Here is a 22,866-nt window from a genome sequence, read left to right as displayed (position 1 = left end):
TCATTTTTCCTGCCTAGATACAGTATCTCACATTTATCAGTATTGGAAATTGATTTTGTTATTTTCTGGCCTAGTTCTCCAATCTGGCAACAGAATTTGAACTCTAGCATGAACCCGAGGACTGTCAGTAATTTTTACATATAATCACTTTAAAATTGCATTTGTTTTACATTTCTATACTGCCCAATAACCAAAGCTCTGTGTCCCATTAACAAGATAAAGCATAAAACATCTGGTATTTTTAAATAGTAGTAGTAGTAGTAGTAGTAGCAGCAGTAAAGAAATAGAAAGGCATGAAGTGACAAAACCAAAGTTAAAAAATCATGGGAGGAGTGAAAGCTCTAAAAGTACTAATACTGCTTTAAATAAACTCAATGGTAAAAAATGAGGAGAAAAATGAAAAAGTAATTCTATAAAAAGGGCGCCAACAACAAAGAGATCTCTCCCAGGAGCCATGGGCCAGCAGAGAGTGGACTGGGCATAAAATCAAAGGATTCCACTTGTTGACTGTTATCTATAAAGGTACTGAAACTGTATGTGCTTACAATTAAGAACATACAAAGAAGCCTGTGTCAATCATGAGTTTTCATTAGAATTATCTTTCTTTCAAGGAATGTAAAGCTGTGTGGGGGGAGATGGGTCATACTATGCACATTTTATTTTTCTCTGTTATTTTATCTAGTATATAATCCTTGGGTGTTAATCTTCCACTGGGCTTTTTCGGTGCTGGTAGCCACCTGTGAAGACACTCAAAAATGGCATCTTGTAATTGGTCCACCCCAGCTTAGGGGCTACCCATGGGGAATTAAACTGCTGGTCAAGGAAAGTCTGGGTAAAATTGGGTGTCTAATAGTCCAATTATTTGCAGGATTCTGACCCATTAATAAAAAGAGCTGGAATGCCTCTACAACATGCCACCTTTCGCATCATTTAATATCAAGAAGACTTAACTTACAGCAGTAATGTATGTCAGCATTCAGTATTAAATGAAATCTTGGAGTTGTCTGGAGCTACACTTGGTTCCAAAACAGAACAAACATGGAAAAATCCTAAAGGAAACCAAAAGCAATGCAAAAAATATATGCCTTCAATGTTTTTTATACAATGGCCAACCATTAGAGATTTCTATCTCAAGGGATTTCAGTCTTCTGTCCCACAGATGTCTCTCCTTGACAATATTTTTATATTAACTGAGAATTGATCTCTTGATCCCAGCTGGAGAAGGCAGAGAGGGTGCACTCAGTTAAACGGGGATGATAAGTGTGAAGCAGAGTGATTTGTTTCCCCTGTCCCATGTTAGCTTCCCCTGCTTTTTGGTTGGGGAAAACACTAACAATGTCCGAAAGGCTTTTCTAAGTGTGAATAAAGAGCAATAAAATTGATGTGATACAATTTGAATAAAAAGTTCCTAGGTCTGAAATTTCAGGTGGCTTGTAGACCCAGATCTTTTAAAGTTGCTTCATGGAATGCTGGACCCCACAAAGAGGCATTATAAATCAGAAAAGGTGATGGAAGATTGAAGGGAATTAATCCTACTGTAGTGGCAGGTATCTTTGTGTGAACCTCCATCTTGAATACTTCTTCTTTCTGTTAAACAGCACTATCTTCTGAGAGCCTATGAACTAGGTTGGGGATCAGGCTGTTTCATGCTAGATGAGTTGATTAGATGCAAAGGAGATAGTATGAAACAAAGTGACACCCAGATAGATATCCACAAACACACACACACATCCTAGCAGCATCCTGGAAAATAGCCAGCTTGCTGGGATTCTGAGCACATCAGGGCCAGTCGGCAGCCAGAGCACTGGAAGAAATTTAAATGTGTTCATCAACATTAATCACAAAGCAGTGATAATAAGAGGCATTATCTGTGCTCAGTGTTTGAAGAAGCAGTCCATATATCACGAAGGCTGTGTGTGCTGCCCAGTTCTCAGTGAATTTAGCTGTTCAAGGCGAGGAAAGAAAGTCCATGTCTGTCTGTGAAAGACTATGAGAAAGACAGTGGAAGAGGTAACATGAAATAAAGAAATTGAATTTTTGTATGTGAATAAATATGAGCAGAATTTCCCAAGCAATCTGCCTCCAGATGTGTTGGACTACAGACTCCATTGTCCTTGCCCAACATGGTATTTAATCTTGCTGGCAGAGGATGGTGGAGACAGCAGCCAAACACACCCAAAGGCCAACAGGTTGGAAATGGCTGTGTCTAAGTATCCTTGTTCAGATACATAGTTTCACCTGTAACTGTAAATCTTCCTGAAAGCCCAGAGCAGAAGCATTCATGAACCTGAGATGAATTGTGAATCTGTGCCCGCCAGAGATGGGAGAATAACAATTTCTAGTGAAATATCACTCAGAACATTTTTCTGGCTGCATTTGCCTCTTTTGAGTTCGCCTTCAAGCATGAACAAAATCCAATGGTTGTTTTTTTTCCAAAAGAAGATAAATGTCAAAATATTACACTGTATTAATGACAAGATGAATGCTCATTTAATTAGGGAACAGCAGCTGCAACATTTAATTTTCTGGACCAATTGTCCAATCAGGACTAAGCAAGAAAGCTTGAATTTCACGTACACTGTGATCAAAGTAAAAAATGGAGATGCTGTGAGCTAGGGACAAATGAAATAAAAAATAAATCAGAGAATTTAGTTTTTGTTATCCTTTTCTGCAGCCCGAGTGGATCTAACTTCCATTGTTTAGGTATCTTGATTAACAGGCATGGCTTTCTTCCAAACAAGGGAATTGTAGTGCTTATAATTATCTAATGATGCCCACCTTCCTACACAGAGAACTGCAATTTCCAACATTACTTGTTGTTATATCATGTCAAGACAATTTTGGCTTATGGTAGCCTTATGAATGAGAGGTCTCAAAAAGCCCTGGCCATCAGCTGCTTGCAAACTCATGGCTGTGGCTTCCTTGATGGAATCAATCCACCTCTTAGCCCAATTCTTCTCTTTCCCTACTGCCTTCCACTTTACAGAGCATTATGTCTTTCTGAATGAATCACAGCAAACTTTAGATGTATTAATTTACAGTATATACAGTATACATGGCCAAATAAACTCCAGTCTGCTTCAATTCCTAGCAGGCGATTGCTGTACCTTCCAATAATAGTGGAACCCTCCCTTGTATCACTGCTGAACTCTGTTCTGGGCACAATGACAAGAGTCCCATAAATAAAATTAAATCAAGTGGCAGTTGTGGCAAAATTCTTTCATTAGACTTCAGAGAAAATTAATGTCCAAGCAGGTACCCTATGACAGGTATCCTTACCATAGGTCAAAAATGACTTGAAGGCACAACAACAACAACAATAATAACAACAAATTCTTTGTTGAAGTGCCTTTGAAGTATTGGATCAAGTTAGCTATCAGCTGACTCATTTCAAACAGGGAGGTTGCCAAGACAGATAAATAAGTCCTGCCGTAGGAGAAATAGATGGAGCCCTGGAAGTGTCCGCTGGCCTATGAAGATCCAAAAGCAACTGAGCGGCTGAAAGAGGAACAGAGATAAAGGACAAGGTGCCGAAGTAGGCTCACTATTTTCGAGAGGACAAGGTTAGCTCTTAATAGTGGGCCTTCAAGATGCTTTTGGCCTACAAAGCCAGCATAACCAATAGTGAGTGATTTTGGAATTGCAGCCAAAAATATGCAGGTTGTCTATGCCTGACTTAACTAAAACTAAAGAGAACAGAGGCTTACTTTCACTTCTGAGCATGTCAACAGCTGAACATCTTGAGACCACAGGTCTACTTGTAATTGTCTTCTGTCCTTCCCCAATATCTGATTGAATGCTTTCAAACATGGGAGAAGTATCTTCTGGCACTATTTCTTGTTTCATTTTGAATTGTCTCGTTAAAGGATGTTCACAATAAAAGACTTATTATGGTGCCAATGCCATCAACTCTAAGTCCTTTGTGCCCACTCAAAAATAAGCAATGCAAATGTAAAGCAAATTAGTTATCCAAACTGATGCATATCAAGGGATGCTGGATATGTATAAAGGACCATATTTCATTGCATAATTGTCACACTTTTCCATCTTGGAGGGGGAGGGATGAGTTACTATTATACGAAGAATTTTTTTTGCAGCCACAGGGTTCCCCTTGGTTGCCAGTCAAGGGAAACCCATAGCTGCAAAGATGCCGGTGCACCTGCCAACGGGAGCTACAACATCTCCCTTGGCTGCTCTCAGCCAAGTGAGGCCCCGCAGCTTTTACCAGCAAGGTGAAAAATCCAACAGGTGAACTCGCCTGCCTGATCGCTCTTTCCTTCGAACTCCGGAAAGCTGTCTTGGTCAAGGCAACCCTCTGTAGCTCAGAGGGAAGAGGCAATCAGGCAGGTGTTGCCCCCTTGCATAATAGTTACACCTGTGAACTAAGGGTGTGACTATTATGCGAGGAACGCTAAAAAACCAAAACCAGGACCCAAAAAAGGGGAGGGGGTGAGACTATTATGTGATGGTAACTATTATGTGATGAAATACAGCATTTCACTCAAACTCTGGTTTTCTTATTACTAAGTTTTTTGTTCGTTTCTGAATCCACCTTTAACTACAATATGTTAGCATTTTGACTGTATTTTTGAACATATAAATGCTTTGTATTTATTTTTAACATATGTCTCATGCACACTCTGCTTAACAAGTGGAGGTCTTTTGATTGCCATATATAGCAGAAAATGGTGGGCAGACCTGTTAACTTTGGCAGTTAAACAATAGATTGCCATTATCATCAAAAACCTACAGAAATATATTTGATTTTTTTTTCACAGTTCTATCTGTGCAGCAAAACACAGTTGTCACTTGGAAGTGTTGCTTGTTTCCTACCTCTCTTGTTAAGAATCTAAACATAGCGACTCTGACCACTACACAAATCTTACAGTGAACACTTAGTATTTATTTATTTATTTATTTATTTATTTATTTTTTGCATTTATTGACCGCCCCTCTCAGCCCGAGGGCGACTCGGGGCGGTGAACAACAACACAAAAGGGGACAGTGTACAATGAATCAGGACAATACAAACCAAACAATACAACATGACATATACTTATGCTAAAAATCCGCTTCGTCAAATCCTGGGGTCATAGCCAAAATTCCTAGTCCTAGTCCATTCCAGAGTCGTTTCAAGATACTCTCAGTTGAAGGCCTGCTCGAAGAGCCATGTTTTCAGGGCCCTACGAAAGGCCATCAAGGAGGGCGCCTGTCTAACTTCAACAGGGAGGGTGTTCCACAGCCGGGGGGCCACCACCGAGAAGGCCCGCTCTCTCGTCCCCGCCAGACGTGCCTGTGAGGCAGGCGGGACCGAGAGAAGGGCCTCCCCGGATGATCTCAAGGCCCTCGTGGGCTCATAGGCCGAGATGCGGTCTGCAAGGTATTTTGGGCCGGAACCGTTTAGGGCTTTGTAGGATAACACCAGCACCTTGAATTGGGCCCGGTAGCAAATCGGCAGCCAGTGGAGCTGGGACAGCAGGGGCGTTGTATGCTCTCTGCGTCCTGCTCCCGTTAACAACATGGCTGCCGCGCGTTGGACTAGCTGAAGCTTCCGGGCCGTCTTCAAGGGCAGCCCCACGTAGAGAGCGTTGCAGTAGTCGAGGCGGGATGTGACCAAAGCGTGTACCACCGTGGCCAAGTCAGACTTCCCAAGATACGGGCGCAGCTGGCGCACGAGCCTAAGCTGTGCAAATGCTCCCCTGGTCACCGCTGAAACCTGAGGCTCCAGACTCAGCGATGAGTCCAGGGTCACACCCAAGCTGCGAACCTGCGCCTTCAAGGGGAGTGCGACCCCGTCCAGCACAGGCTGTAACCCTATACCCTGTTCGGCCTTGCGACTGACCAGGAGTACCTCTGTCTTGTCTGGATTTAGTTTCAGTTTGTTCGCCCTCATCCAGACCATTACAGCGGCCAGGCACCGGTTCAGGACTTCGACGGCCTCCTTAGTAGCAGGTGGGAAGGAGTGACAGAGTTGGACGTCATCTGCGTACAGGTGACACCGCACCCCGAAACTCCGGATGATCTCACCCAGCGGCTTCATGTAGATGTTAAACAGCAAGGGGGACAAGATGGAACCCTGAGGAACGCCACAGATCAACGGCTGTGGCGCTGAACAGGAGTCCCCCAGCAACACCTTCTGAGTACGACCCTCCAGAAATGACCGGAGCCACTGCAAAGCAGTGCCCCCAAGACCCATCTCTGCAAGGCGCCCCAGAAGGATACCGTGGTCGACGGTATCGAAGGCCGCTGAGAGGTCCAGGAGCACCAACAGGGACACACTCCCCCTGTCTAGCTCCCGGCGCAGATCATCCACTAAGGCGACCAAGACCGTCTCGGTACCATGTCCCGGTCTGAAACCAGACTGTGCCGGATCCAGAATATCCGTGTCTCTCAAGAATACCTGGAGTTGTGAGGCCACCACGCTTTCCATGACTTTGCCCAAGAAGGGAAGATTGGAAACAGGCCGAAAGTTGTCCAATTTAGTGGGGTCGAGTGATGGTTTCTTCAACAGCGGCTTTACAATAGCCTGTTTTAGGCTCGCTGGAATCTTGCCTTCCCGGAGGGAGGCATTAACCACCACCGTTACCCACTCGGCCAATCCCCCTCTGGCCTCCTTCAGAAGCCAGGATGGGCAGGGGTCTAGGATGGACGTGGTGGGTCTCATTCCTCCAAGTATCTTGTCCACATCCTCGGGTTTCACAAACTGAAAAGAATCCAACAAAATTGGACAAGCAGGTGCTTGTGTCACATCCACAGAGACTGCATCTAATGTGGCGTCCAGCCCAGAGCGGATCAAAGCGACTTTGTCTGCAAAGATCCTTTTTGAAAGTTTCCTCTGTTTATTCTTGTCTCTTGCAATTTAAGTACTAGCTTTTGGCCATAATTTGAACATAATATTTGCCAATTATTTTAAGAGACAGCGACACTAACTTCTATTGATCTCATTAAAAGTAAAGGTCGTGATGTTGCTCGTTTCTCAGGGCTCAATATTACTTCCTCAGGCCAAAAGAATAGCATCGATTTTAGAACCGTAATCGAAGGTTAATTGGATTAGTGAACGTGTCTTTTCTTTAATCCCGCCATTGTCGTTCCCCAGTCACATTTTGTGTGAAATGAGTAAAGGCAGCATGACATCAAACACACAACATCACAATTCTACAGCATCCTTTGGCAATGGGAGCACGGAACCACACAAACAGTAGAAAACATGGAGGATTTACTCTCCTGGAAATGCATTTGTGAAAGGTTCAGATAAAGAGTTAATGTTTACAGCTAAGCAGCTAACAACAGAGCTGATTCATCAGTAGTGGCTGGAAAAAAAATCAATTTCCAAACTCACTGCAAAAGGAAGGGTTTTTGGCTTAGTCTATACATTCTGCCAAATGAAACATGAGAATCCTGAGATGATAAGAGTAGACTATACTGGAACAGACTTCAGGTTGCTAATATCATTTATGTATGCGACCCATGGAAAACAAGATCACACAAAGAAAGAAGTAGAACTTTTTTGAAAAATCAAAACAGAAGCTTCCCAACCGACCATGCTACTTCTGATGGTGTGGTTTTAGTAATGCATGTAATATTTTTAACTGTTTAATGTGTATTAATGGTAACCTTCATTTAAATGTTATTTTAATTGTATGTTGTTTAAGGTATTGAATAGTTGCCTATGTTTAAGTTACCTCAGGTCCCCTTCGGGGTTGAGAGGATTGGGGTATATACTGTATATGGTAAATAAATAAATAAATAAGAGTGAAAAAAGACAGCTGCTACTTCAATGAATTTCACTGATGCTGTAATGCTGCAATGTTTTTGTACAAGGTCCTACAATTCCTGAAACCCTGATTTAGAGGAATCAGTTATCCAAAATATCTCATTCTCAAACATGTGACCTTGCCTCCTTTTCTGGTGTCTTCCAGATATCTTAGACCTATGAATAACAGGTGGGAAAACCAAAGAACCTGTAAATTAATATGGGTTCTGGAACATTTTGGTGTAATTCCTTCTGTTCCTGTGTAGTTCTTGAAATGCAACTAGGCACTCTAGAACTGTTGGACCACAATTCCCATTAACCCACACCAACTCAGATTAATTTGAAGGGGAAGCCGCTATTCATTGACAAATCTGTCTCTCTTATTTCTTTCTTCCCATCTGCTAGTCCCTCAGCAATGCTCTCATTGCAGACTGCCCTTGCACATGAATAAGTAACTATTCCACAGGCAGATATTTCAGTGTTTGCACTTGTCTTTAGAAATCAAAGGCTTCTCTGATTAAATGCCATTACAGTCCAGCGCTTGGACGGATCCAAAGAGATTAATGTGCTTTTGGGCAGCTTTAATGATAATCCCGCTACAGACGGCATTAAGCAAATGTCAGTAACCTGGTTTGAAGGGAGCTTTCACCTCAGGGATCCTTTCCATTTAGAAGAGAAAGGCTCGGCCTGCTATTCAAGGCTGCATTGCTCTACAAAAGAAAGCCTGCTTAGCCCAGATTCCTCTCTGCTCCTCCCAGCTAAATATATCAAGACTTATTTCAGAGAACATCAGGTAGCAAGGTTAGAGTTGAGTCCACAGAAAGATTGTGGTTTGTTGCTACAACAAAACGTTGGCTCCATAATTGCTCTCTAGTATCCTCAATAGAAGGAAAAAGGGTATAGAGATCTGTGGCCAGTTAAAGTAAACAATATAGCCCATAAACCAATGTTCCCAATTGGTATAAAGTCATTTAATATTCCCATATGAAGTAACATGGCAAGAAGTAAGGAAGAAAGAAAACAAATCCTGAGATCCTTGAGAGCATATCAAGCTGCCTTATATTTATTCATGTGTTTGTTATATGCTTGCTGCTTTACAAAATAGAATTCTCCAGGCAACACAGAAGATCAAATAAAATTAAAACAATCAAAATAGAGCAAGATTCAAATCCAATGAAAAAAGGATAAAACAAATGTCAGCACCAGTAAATGTCAATTAGTATTACAAAACAACCATGACCATCTCACAAAAGATCTATTTAAAAAACCATAATCATCAACGGCTGTAATAACATTTTGTTAACATTATGTTTAAAAGTTCTGCAAAAACAAAGCAGAAAGGGCATTAAAGCAAGCATCACATCCTCCTGTCTCAAAAATTTTTCCAAAAATGAGAGGTCATGTGTGAAAAGGCCCTTTCGCACACTTGAGGCCACCTTTCAGACCTAAGAATAATCAAGAAAGCACTTTGGGAAGATCATCTAAGGATGATCCTAAGACCTTGGTAAGTTCATATAGGAAGAGGGTTCTTTGGGGGAATTGGGGTTTCAGGACATCCACGCTTGAGGGGTCAAGATCAGACTTTAAAATGAATCCAGAAACAAATAATAGATCAGTGGTTCCGAAATTTTAAAAATCCAATAGGAAAGGATTGTAACAATCGCCTGGTCCCATCACTGCCCATATTCTGCATGATCTACAGTTTCTGAAGCATCTTCAAAGGCAGCCACATGTATAACTGGTTACAATAACCTAGGTGGGAGGTTACTAGGTCAACTATATTCAGATAAAGCAGTAATTCTCATACCAGGCTAAATGATAAAAGCCCATAGAACTCATCTGCATCTACCACAAAATTTCTGCTTAAGTCTGGCCCTGGAGGCTGCAAAGTGTTCAGGAGCTCCACCCCAACTGACAGCAACCCAGCTGGACTGTCACTTTTACCCTCCGTATCACTCACATAGATGCAGCAGATGGTTGAAGAGCTCCAAAGAACTGGGTGTTTTTTGAAAATATCAGGAAAGGTAGCCATAAAACCAGGAAGAAGATGACTGGTGATGCCAGCAGCTCTCCACCCATCTTCTGTGGTGACAGGAGTGTCACGGCCCTGATCAATACCCCTTTTCTCTGCACTGCCGAAAGCAGAGAAAAGGAGACACAGGTACCATTTGCATTCTTCTTCTATACTTTATTCTTATTACGTTCTAAGCATTTGGGTTTTTTTTCCCCACATGAAGATTTATTTGCACTTCCAATATATCTTTGCTTGAAGGCATGTGTTTATTTACATATTTCTCCTAATGTACGCATTTACTCCACTCAGCTATAAAACCCACTGGGTGGCCGTGGGCAAGTCACATTCTCTCACCTTCAGAAGAAGGCAGGGGCAAACCTTTTCCCCACTGAATAATAATATTTTCTGGGGTTTGGCTTTAACTACAAGGTCATGGTCCAGTTTTAGAAAGAATGCCACAAAAGAACATTTGATCTGTTTAGCTATATGAAGTGCTCATCACAGCTCAACACAACTCACTGAGGAGCACCATGGGAAGTATGTAGAAACCTGGCATTACCTTATAAGGATACTAGCAACATGTCCAGCATTGTGCAATGTATGTGTGGAGAGATGTCTTGTAAACAGCATTCATCTCTGCAGAGAGTGGGGTAAAATAATAAACCCTTCTGTGGGATGAGCAAGCCTGTAGCCAAGGGGTTCAACCTCCCCCCCCCCCCCAAACACACACACACATTTTCAGGTTTTTAAAAAATCTTGGTTTACTCATGAATTTTATCTGGTTAACCAAATCTCCATTCCAAGTCTATGAGAAGCAAAAATTAGAGTTCCTCCATAACTAGAAGCATTATCTCAACCAAATTTGGATTATTCAGACTATCATTACCTATCTTTCTGCCAATTTACATTGCAATAGCAGCAATAGGAGAAATAGCTGACACAGTGAAAGCGACCAAGTTGGTCTGCCCGCAACTGGCAAGTAAAGGGGATTTGACCTGGATTGCAGGTGAAAACCGGGGAAACTTGAAACTGTGATGTCTAGCACTGACTGATTCATCTAATCCAAGCCCTGCCAAAGAAACCATGGGATAGGAGCAAAGAGAAGAAACTGTATCATTGTTAGACCTTAGACTTTATATGAACAAGACTGTTTCTGATGACCAAGTAAAAGATCTTAGTGCAAAATCCACTGACTCCATTGCCGGGATATGTATTTCCTGTTGATAGGAAGAGGCATCCAAGATTTCAACCCAAATGGCTCAACAGATCTCCCTGGTTAGTCTACTCATTTCATATACAAGGTGCACTCTTTATGGTGTTTGGAGAAGAAATGGGGGGTAAAGGCGCTCATCAGAAACTTGGTACATTGGTTACTAAACCATTTGTGCAATGGAAATATGCAATACAAGTCTTCAATGGACACCAAAAAATGGAGTACCATCAGAACAACTTGTGCTTGGCTGAAAACTTCTTGTTAATTCACAGTGGAAAATGTTTTGATGTAACCCGTCATCGTGTTAAAGGAAATATAAAGAAGGCAGAAGAAAACAGAAACTTCTCCCAATTGCAGAAATTGTCCTTTGTGCCCCACAAGAACTGGCTTAAAGGTGGAGCAATGATTCAGGACCTATTACCTGTGAAGAACCTTTGCACAATGGTGGTAATTTCAGGGCCTTGTTGAGATCTCGTGCCAGATCAGGAGACACTGACCTGAAAGTCATCTCAGGGAGAAAAAAGTTTCAACCCCTCCCAACCTCTTTTTTCTGGATACATGCCTGGGTATCAGAGTACAGTACTGTCATAATTCCAACAGCACCCCCCCCCCCACCAAATAAAAATACATAACATGAAAAAAAATTGGAGAAGTTTCTTACACCCTGCACATATTATGGCTAAAGATAAACCTGCTCCCTGTCACTGGTGGCCTCCAGATGCCATTGTTGTTGTTCTGTGCTTTTAAGTCATCTCAATATTATGGCAACTCTGTCCTAAGGTTTTCTTGTAAAGATTTATTCCAAGAAGATATCTATTGCCTTAGGCTGCTGAAAGAATGTGACACATTGAAGGTCACTCAGTAGGTTTCCATGACTGAGCAGGGATTCAAACATCGGCCTCCTGGAGTCCTTTTCTAATATACAAATACTACAATATGTTGGCTCTCTAGTTATCAAGACTGCTTTTATCTGTATAATCCCATGCCTTTGTGTGCATAGTCTCACATTCTGAATAGGTTCTTGATTATATCAATGCATAACAGAATGTTACAGATTGACACACAGGCGTGCTCACATACATATAGATTAGCAATGACATTATAGGAAGGCAATGAGGCAGTGATTCTGAGTCCTAATATCACTTCACGCTACTGGCAATTAGTGCATTGCTATGCTTTATGTGTGCTTACTTACAATGGTGAGCAATTCCTTCTAGTGAAAAGTTATAGAATATCGATGGTAGTCTCTTAGAGTCTAATGAACACATGACTTGACTCCCTCTCTGGATATATTTTGGAATGTCTATAATGGAGGGAGAGTGAATGTGGACACAAAATAAAAAGATGATAGGGAAGGGAGCATCCTTCAGAGACACACAGACAGACAGATAGACAGACAGATTAAGTACAATTGATTTTGTGTTGGAGCTCTTTGATAGCTAGTCAGCCAAGTGGCATTTTGATGCCCGTCAATAGTGTGCAGGGGAAAGGCAGGCAGCACTGATTCAATCAAAATTCACTGACTCAGAGGGCAAGGTTGACAGGCTGGGTCTGCTGGATCTCTTACAAATAAAACCAGGTTCTTTCCCCCCTTTCAATTACTGTATACACTCTAAAACCTATAGACCCAACTACATGCCCTAGGTACTCATTGCATCAGGCAGTGAAACATGTCTATATTTGGACATATGTGACATTTCAAAACATACAACTTGAATTCAAGGAGTGGGAAACAAGCAGAGAAAGCTTTTTCACTGATGCCCAAATCTATAAATGGTTGTGTCAAATGCTCACGTCATTCTGGGGAACAAAAAAAATGCTTTGGTCAGTATCACATGGTTCCCACAACCATCACAATCCCTATCATCTTTTTATTTCCTGCTTGCCATCTCTGCTTTTCTCTTATGCTTCTACATCAGCGATATTTTTGTTCTTGACATCTCTCTGAGAATAGTGACCCAGGCAATCCCATCCAATCAGGGATCACTGAATGATATAATGACAACACATGGCCAATGAGATTTGTTTTTGTGATGACATTATTTAGGTAAATAATGTCAATTGAAAACAAGGTCACACACATTTCCTACACCATCATAGTTCTTAGTCTGGAAAGAGTTGACATTTTTGCACCCTTTTAGAAAAACATCCCTCCAAAATCATTGAACAATTAGGTGATTTTTAGCTCAGCCCTAGAACACAACAGACTGGAGTATGGACAGGAAAACATAGGTAACATTTCACATTGATGCAACCATTGCAACAACAATGTTGTAGCTCAAAAAGCAATGCTTTCTTTCACCCTGCCATTGCCCCATAAGAATAAAGTAAAAGTTTGCCTGAAATGCAAAGTGCATAACAGGACTCTCATATAAATTTGCACTATGGAATAAAATTTTGTTCATATGTGTTAGACTATTCTACCAGAAAGGGCCCCCTGGTGTCACTGTGGGTAAAACCGCTGAGCTGCTGAACTTGCTGACCAAAAGATTGATGGTTCAAATTTGGGGAGCGGGATGAGCTCCCGCTTTTAGGCACAGCTTCTGCCAACCTAGCAGTTAGAAAACATGCAAATGTGGGTAGATCAATAGGTACCACTTCTGCGGGAAGGTAATGGCACTCCATGCAGTCATGCTGACCACATAATCCTGGAGGTGGCTATGGAAAACGCTGGCTCTTCAGCTTAGAAATGGAGATGAGCACCACCCTCCAGAGTTGGACACAACTAGACTAAATGTCTTTACCTTTACCATTATTCTACCAAATCTTCAAAGGTAAATCTCTTGGTTGCTCTGCACTTCATTTTGATGAATTTTCTGAGAGCGCAAAGCAGATCCTTCTATGCTAAAGTGATCACCTTTTGGGAACTTCCAATTAAATTGATATTTCTCTACATGCTTTTACTTGCCAGCCATAAACAATGCAATTTTCACAGGTATTTGGTGAATTCAACTACCATTTCCATTCTGTTGTATTTGTCATTCTAATAGTTATCGTTTGAGGCTTTACTTCTGTATATTAAATATTTCTGAACTGAAAGACAATGAAGTAGCACTGGATAAAAATAATATTCACTTGAGCAAGCCTTTGTTGCTGCACCATTCTGAAAAGTTATGACAGCTTTTCCCCATCTATGGACAACAAGTGACGCCTGGGGAAAAGCTAGCCAGTTGGGTGGGAAATCTCGGTTGGCTATGTCTGGCCCTGAGGACAAAGATTGTTCATGCATCCTTTAGACCAGGGGTAGGGAACCTTCGGCCCTCCAGGTGTGGTGGACTTCAACTCCCACAATTCCTTGAGGCTCGGCATTCGCCCCAAAGGCTTACACGAGCCTCAAGGAATTGTGGGAGTTGAAGTCCACCACACCTGGAGGGCCGAAGGTTCCCTACCCCTGCTTTAGACTGTACCTGTAGCATTCCACATATTACATCAGACACTACTCATAGCATCAAGGTCAGTTCCAACAATAATTTCTATTATTTGCTCTGTGTGATTGAATAATAACAGGGCACCTTTAGATGGCAAGATTGGACTCTAGTCCTTTAGAAAATTAGAATATCTGATGGCACAATGGACTGGGTACTTTCCTAGAGATGGTAGTAGAAAATCTGTCTGTATTCACAGACTATTCTTTATTTGTAAATTATTCTTATTTTACCTGCTTTTGAACTGCTACTTGGTTTTAGTTACACTTACGGATGGTGCTGATTTTATGTACAGGTTGAACAGTCCATATCCAGAATTCCAAAATCCAAAATCAGAATCATAGAGGTGGACGAGACCACATGGGTCATATAGTCCAAGTCCCTGCCATGCAGGAAAAGCACAAACAAAGCACCCCAACAGATGGCCATCCAGTCTCTGTTTAAAAGTTTCTAAGGAAGGAGCTTCCACCACTCTCCGAGGCAGAGAGTTTCACTGCTGAACAGCTCTCACATTTGGGAAGTTCTTCCTAATATACAAGTGGAATCTCCTTTCCTGTAATTTGAAACCATTGCTCCAAGTCCTAGTCTCCAAGGCAACAAAAAACAAGCCTGTCCCACCTTCCTTATGACATCTTTTCACATATGTATACATGGCTATCATGTCTCCTCTCAGCCTTCTCTTTTGCAGGCTAAACATATCAGCTCTTTAAGACACTCTTCATAGGGCATGGCCCCCAGGCCTTTGATAATTTTAGTTGCCCTCCTCTGAACACAATTTATTTATTTATTTACTATATTTCTATACCACAATTCTCAACCCGAGGGCGACTCAGGGCAGTCCAATTTATCAATATATTATTATTATTATTAATATTAATAATAATAATAATAATAATAATAATACACTATTTATAACCCGCTACCATCTCCCCAAAGGGGACTCAGTGCAGCTAATATGAGGCCAAGCCCAAAATAATACAACATAATAAACACACAGTAACAAAATACATCATAACAAAATGAAGTCCATAATCCCATTGGCCTTTTAGCTGCTGCTTATCATTGTTGGCTCATGTTCAACTTGTTGTCCATAAAGATCTGTTTCAGGAGACACCCCTCCTGTACCTATGCATTTTTATTTTAATTTTATTTTACATCTGACTGTTGTATATTACATTTCTCCTTGTTGAAATTCATTTTGTTAGTTTTGGCCGAACTCTCTTATTTGTTAAGGTCGTTTTGAATTCTGATCCTGTCCTTTGGAGTATTAGCTATCCCTCCCAATTTGGTGTCATCTGCAAACTTGATAAGCATGCCACATAGTGGCTGAAAGAGTGACACCTTTGCTTTCTGGTGGTTCAATGTTCATAAACTTTATTTCGTGCACAAAATATTTTATAAAATCACCTTCAGGATATGTGCCTAAAGTAAATCATAAATGAATTATGTGTTTAAATTTGGGTCCTATCTCTAAGATGTGTCATTATGCATGTATATGCAAATCAAGATAAAGGCAGTCCCCAAGTTACAAACCTCCAACTTACAAATGACTTATAGTAACAAATGGGGGTGAGACAACAGGAAGTGAGAGAAATCTACCCCTAGGAAGGGAAATTTACTTCTGAAAGAGTTATCATGGGGGAAAAGTGTCTCCACTGAAGCTTTATCACCAGTGCTCGTTTCCACAACAACCCAAACTTTTTCAAAATCCTATTATGATAGGGACAGAAAGTGAGGTGAAATCTTCTGAACAGGGGAACAGACAGCAAAACAAACACCACAGGGGTGTTAACCATTCCCTATGCTATGCAAAGTTTTAAAATATTTATATTTGCATGGAGTTACACGTAAAAATGTACCTATTCTGACTTACAAACAAATTCAACTTAAGAACAAACATACAGAACCTATGTTGTCTGTAACTTGGGGACTACCTGTATTCTAAAATCTGGGAAAAATTGAACACACTTTTGGTCCTAAGTATATGGGACAAGGGATACTCAACCTGTATTATCAACCGTAGCTGTTGTCATGGCCGGAATAATTACCTCATTGACATCGATGCAGTTTCTCTCCATGTAGGCCTTATCGTTCACCTGCCCACCTTCCATGAACTCCATGAAGAGAACACGCCTTGTTGAAAGCTCCCAATGAATCTTTGGAACCTGAAACAGAACAAAACTCTCTTAAATAATATGAGATGAGGGGAAGCAGAAGAGAAAGTGTGTATGTGTTATGTGTAGCAAGTACTGAATTTTCCACAAAAAACATCCAGGTTCTTGAAGAAAGAAGACATAAAACTTATAACAAAGACCTTATAAATCAACATGAGTATGCAATCCATCCTGACTGCTAAAACACAACCACCATTTGCTGCGTATTTGTCATATAGCTTTCCTCACAATGTTAGATCGTTTCCCTTGCATTTCAGCATTCTCATCACACTGTTTCCAACTTGAGTGGACAAATGGGAAAGAGGACTGAGCCCCTGACCCTTTGTTCTGCAGAAGACTGACTTTGTGCAGTGTAGAAACTACAGGCTTTTCCAATTACAGGAATCATAATTTTTGCACCGCTATTTAAGGCACAGGTACCCTGTCTCCATTTTCATTTGACCATCCAAATCAGAAAAATATGTGATCTTATTATTCAGGTAAAGTGCTGATAGCTTGGGGTAATATGCAAGGAAAGCACTGATAGCTTGGGGTATACTTCTTATTATCTACTAATAAGAACGCTTTAATGGATCATTTCATAGGTTCATCATCATAGAGTTCAGTTGCCAGGATGAACCAGCTAGAAGCTTCATGGCATATCAGACAGCTTCTAATAACTCCAAACCTGAGTAATAAATGAGAGGCACAGTGGAAGCTTCCCATGATTTTGCAGAGTCATTGTTCAGAATGAATCCAGGGTGTGTGAGCATTTATAAAAGTAGCCCAGAATCATCGAAGCAAGCTGGACCTTCCGATTTTGCAAGTGAATGCATAGAAAAAGTATTCCTGCTCAACTTATTTTTTTTCTCAGTTCTATAGCCCCTGTGCAATTTTTCACTAAATCTGCAATTCAGTTTATTAATTGGGAGATGTGCTGTAATCCCAAGGCCAACCCAAGGCATTTTGATGCCTATGGCACTACCCACCCACCCAAACTTTGCCAAGTCAAGAACACATTATTATAATATTTTTATTGTTGTTGCAGAAAACTCCCACCTTGTGTTCATTATATTTTAATCTCTGTTCTGTGTATTTCAATATATGTATTTGTAAAAATACATTTTAATATGTGCATTTTGCATAATGTTTATGATGATCATGTGTTTTAGCTATGTTGTAACCCATCTTGATCCACAAGGGGAGGCAGGTAAGAAATGTATTTATTTATTTGCCCTATTTACACCCTGCATTTCTCAACCCCATAGGCCAGGCATGGGCAAACTTTCTAACTTGGGGGCCACATGGTGGGCCAAAGCGGGGTGGGCGGACCAGGAGGGAGGGGGTTCTCCCCAAGTCCCCTCCCTGCCCTTTCCTCCCCTTCCTCTTTTCTTTTGGAGGCAGAAAATGAAGGAAAGGTAGGAAACATTTGGATCCCAAAAAGGTTAGCCTTGGTCAGGGTGAGATGGTGGACAGAAGAGAAAAAGTTTATCCATTAGACCTTGTATTGCCTACTTCTGATATAGAATCCTAGAATCTTAGAATTGGAAGAGACCCCCAAGGGCCATCCAGTCCAACCCCCTGCCATGCAAGAAGGCAACATCAAAGTACTCCCAATAGACAGCCTCTGGGGGAAAGCCTCCAGAGAAGGAGACCACACCACACCCCCAGGCAGCCTATGCCACTCTCCAACAGCTATTACTTCCAGAGAGTTCTTCCTAAATTTTTTCAGTCCAATCTTTTCCCTACCATTTGAAACCATTGCTCCCTTTTGCTCTGGTCTCTAGAGCAGCAGAAGTCCCCTTCTTCTCCTCCTCCTCCTCAATTGGATACCCTTTGAAATCTTGAAACATGGTTCTCATGTTCCCTCTCTACCTTCTCTTCTCCTAGCTAAACATCTCCCAGGAGGAAAGGAGGAAGGAAAAAGAGAAGGAAGGGCGGAAGAGAAAGATGGAAGGAAAGGTGGAAAGAAAGGTGGAAGAGAAGGGAGGGAGGGAAGACAAAAGTGAAGGATGGAAAGAAGGAGAAAGAGACAGAGGTAAGGAAGGAGGAAAGAGGGAAGGAAGGATGAAAGGGTGGAAGGGAAGGAAGGAGGAAGGGAGAAAGGGGGAGATATGGAAGGGAGGGGAGGAAGGAGTTTTTACATTTTTAGGTTTTTAAATTTTTGTGTGTTACTGTCTATTGTTATTGTTTATATGTGATTTATATTAATTGTATTGTATTTTTGCTTTGTTTATTGTTTTTGTTTATTTTGTTTGTACTGCTGGGCTTGGCCTCATGTAAGCTGCTCCGAGTCCCTTGGGGAGATGGTGGCGGAGTATAAATAAAGTTTTATTATTATTATTATTATTATTATTATTATTAAGGAGGAAGGAAAGAGAGAAGGAAGGAAGGATAGGATGGGGAGAGAAAGGAGGGGCTGAGAAAAGACCCCAAGGGGCCACATCCGCCCCCCAGTCCTGGGTTTGCACATACCGGCCATAGAGGACTCAAGGCGGCTTACTTATATAGGCAACAATTCAACACCATTCATATAAAATAAACAAATATATTTAAATAATCATTCATAACACATAATACCTTAAAAACACTTATTAAAATCACGTTGTCCAAAATCGTAGACCAGGCCATTACAAAATGTCATTGCATTGTCATTATTATTATTATTTGAAACACAACAAACAAGATCGCTACGCTGGTTGTTGTATTGGATCACACGTCGGGCACTTTCCAAGTGTCTAAGACTGTGTGATGTATCGGCGAATAATGCAGGCAGATCCCAGTAGGGTGGCCTTTTGCAGCTGACAGATAGTAATTTTGTCAGCACCGATTGTGTTTAAGTGCAGGCCAAGGTCTTTAGGGTGCCACCTTGTCGTTGGCAAGGGGCTTAACTGCTTCTATGATGTTGAGAGCTGTGCTGGCGGTAGTGTAAGGTACCAGTAGGTTTAACCAAGCCAGAGTGGTCTCAACTGAGAAGTAGAACTAAGTACATCCAACCCATTTAAATATGATGAAACAAACTCTAAAGAAGTCAATACTGGTTCGGTCATTGCCCAGGATAATAAGGACTGTGGCGAGTGCTTCTCCTAGGCACCCGTCGACAAGTGCTCTGCAAAACCAGAGCATAGGCCTATAGCACAACTGGAAGCAAAACGACTACAGAAGTGGCAGAAATTTTCAGTGCCACAGAACTGAACTGTCATCATCATTCTTATTCTTATTTACTGCTTTTTTCTCTTAAAGATATAAAGTGTTGAACAGTGGTTAAAAAGAAAACAATACATTATACAAGTTAAACTTAAAGACTACAAGCATTAAAATAGAATTAAGCCTAGTACTATTATTTTAAACATGAATAATTAAAATCATTAAAACCAATTTATACTAAGCCAGTCAAGTTATTCAGATACTTGAAGCAGAAATTCTCACAGGCACCCTGCTCAATCTTGGAAGTGCAGATACAATAATAATAAATGGCAAACCAATTGTTGCCTTTTTTGTGTTGCCACAAATCTGCATCCTTAGTCTGCCAAGTAGCTCTGTGTATTATTGCTTTCCTGCTCTACCATGAATAAATAATTTCTATTCGTTAAAACGTGGGTTGCTGTGGTTATTTTGATTTTTGTAAGAGCTTATCTGAGGTAAGTATAAGGATGCTGTAGCGAATTTGTTACTCTGTATGAAAATTTTAGTGTATAGATCTATGTTCGCAGGGGGCAGATAAGGAAGATTATAGACAAGAGAGGATAGCAACAGAGGGACCGGATTTATTTGCATATGGAGGCTGATTGGTCATATGCAGATTAGCATAGCCCCAGGATTTCAAAAGGTTGGGAGACAAAATGACAGTTGGGAAGAGCAGGGCCGAACATTCTAAAGGGGCGGAGTTAAGTTCAAAAAGGAGGGGAGTTAGAGAGAGAGTTTTAAAAAGAGAGTGAGTTGAGTAGGGATTGCAGTTTGTGAAGGACAGAGAGTTAGGGATTCCTGTTCATTAATGGTAGTTAATAAATCCTGTTAGAAAAGTAAGCTGCTAGTCAAATAGAGTACAAGTTTTGAGAACCTAAAGAAAAGCCAGTGGTGCTTGAATTGGAAAGTACTTTTAGTCCTGTATGTGTAAAGCAAATATCATCTTGATAAATGAGAAACATTGAAAGCCTATTTCAGGAGAGTGCAACAAGTATATACGTGACTGGAACCCAAGTTTGCAACAAAAATAGTAATTGTAACCACAATCGTTTGGAGCTTGAAACTTTAAATAAACTTGTTACTTTGTTTCATACAAGAGAGACTCAAGCCTGTGTTTCCAAACCAAGAGGCTTCTGCTTTATAACACTCATAGTAAGTCAGATATTAAAGCTTTGGCAGAAGACTGCACATAGGTGCATGCTTCTTTAACAAACTGGTGTCCTCCCTCCCTGGCCTTACATAAATGGTGGCAGCTGCGGGATGCGTAGAATACATCTAATCTAGTGCCTCAGAAAGCTGCGGGATAAGTAGAATATATCTGGTCCAGTGCATCAGAAAGAGGCAAAATTTACCTCATAAAGAATAGGAGTAAGAGAAAATGGCTCCTCCCAAGGGCAAGAAAGCTGGAACTGAAGGAGAAGTGGTAGAGGAGGGAGCACAAGAACGTGAGGAAAGTCAGGAGCAGACAGTTACATCAGTAGAACTGCAAAGATTACAAATTCAGTTTGAAATAAGCAGAATGGAATCACAGGAAAGGTTACAGTTAGCTAAGTTGGAGGCTGAAGAAAGAGAGAGAGAGAGAGCGGCTGAGGAAAGAGAGAAGGCCAGAGAACATGAAAGACTGATGATGCAGTTAAGAATGCAGGAACGAGATAGAACTAGTGAAAATACTAGTGTGCATAGTTACAATGACTTCTCTGCCAAAGTGAAGAGATTTGCTAAGTACCAAAAGGGAGACGACGTAGAAGCATTCCTTCTGGCATTTGAACGAACCTCTTTGGAACTAGAGATCCCAGAAGAAAGTAAAATGTCATATCTAAAGCCTTTAATATCTGGCGAGCTAAATCAGATATTGGCTGATATGAGGGATGATGAGATAAATGATTATAGATTGTTTAAGGCAAGAGTTAAAGTTAGGTTTGGGATCACTCCTGAACAGTGCAGGAAGAACTTTAGAGAGATAAAAAGAAGAAATGGTGAAACATATGTCCAGCTGGGAGCCCGATTAGACAAAGCCCTTGATCAGTGGATAGAAGGAAGTCGGGTTAGCACATTCCAACAGCTAAAACATCTGGTGGCGTTGGAACAGTTTTATAAAATGGTGCCCCTAAACATGCGCTGGTATGTCAAAGATAAAAAAATTGAGAGTGTGTCTCAAGTGGCTGTTGTCCTTGATGAACTGGAAACTGATTACGAAATGAAAAACTTGGGCATGGCGTATAAGAGATCGTATGAGGAAAAAGGAAACAAATATATATACAAAAATGCTACAAGTCCCTCACAGCCATTATGGAAAAGTAAAGACCAAGAAGGGAGGGACAAGGCAGACCAACAATATGGGAGAAAGAGTAATTACTATAATAAGGAAGTAACAAGACCGGGTGATGTGAAGATCATATGCTACCATTGCCAAGAGCCAGGGCATATAAGAGCAAGGTGCCCTATGTTGAGGAATGAAAAGAGTGTTACTTCACCTCCAAGAAACATTCGTCTGGTACAGAAAGATAAAGGGACTGGTCACTATACAGAGGAGGTTAAGAGTGAAATGAAGTCCACAGATGAGACCAGTAAAGTATTCCGAGTGTGGAAAGTGAGAGAGGTTGAAGAGTATGACTATAGAGAGGAGATAATAATAAATGGAAGAAAAATATTGGGATTAAGAGACTCAGGAGCTCAAGTGTCCCTAATCCAAAGTCAACTAATAAACCCGGAGCAGATAGTGCCTGGTAAGAAATATCTATTAAAAGGAATCTATGGGCCAGCATTCGAAACATCGGTAGCAGAAATCCCTGTAACTTATAAAAAATACAAAGGAATGTGGCAAGTTGGAGTGATGAAGGAATTGGAAGTTCCATTCATTATAGGAAATGACCTATATGAAGAATGCCAAAGAGTCAATGTAATTACTAGAAGATCAGAAACAGAGGAGATGGACGGTGATTCTGATGAAGCAAGTACTTCACGAGACAACGAAGAGAGTGGTGAACTTATGCAAATGAAATTCTCAGATAAGCAGACTGAAGTGTTCTTAAAGGAACAGAAGAAAGATAAATCTTTAGGAGAGTCATGGGAACAGGCCAGAAGTGAGGCTGGTGGACCATTAGCTGAAAGGTCTAGTTCTT

General features: G+C 41.1%; 1 protein-coding gene across 3 annotated transcripts in view; it reads right to left on the bottom strand.

Moving 5' to 3' along the window:
- The window catches only part of ADCK1 (aarF domain containing kinase 1), a 167,190-nt gene that overhangs the window by 9,562 nt on the left and 134,762 nt on the right, over positions 1 to 22,866 (bottom strand). For all 3 annotated transcript variants that reach the window (XM_060757733.2, XM_060757740.2, XM_060757745.2), the window contains one exon: positions 16,454 to 16,570. In XM_060757733.2, coding sequence (XP_060613716.2) covers positions 16,454 to 16,570 — 117 coding nt within the window. The remainder of the gene's footprint in view (positions 1 to 16,453; positions 16,571 to 22,866) is intronic.

The sequence above is a fragment of the Anolis sagrei genome, chromosome 1 (genome assembly GCF_037176765.1).
Source record: "Anolis sagrei isolate rAnoSag1 chromosome 1, rAnoSag1.mat, whole genome shotgun sequence".
Classification (NCBI taxonomy): Eukaryota; Metazoa; Chordata; class Lepidosauria; order Squamata; family Dactyloidae; genus Anolis; species Anolis sagrei.
Note: the sequence above shows the minus strand (reverse complement) of the source record. Positions and strands in the feature narration are given on the sequence as shown.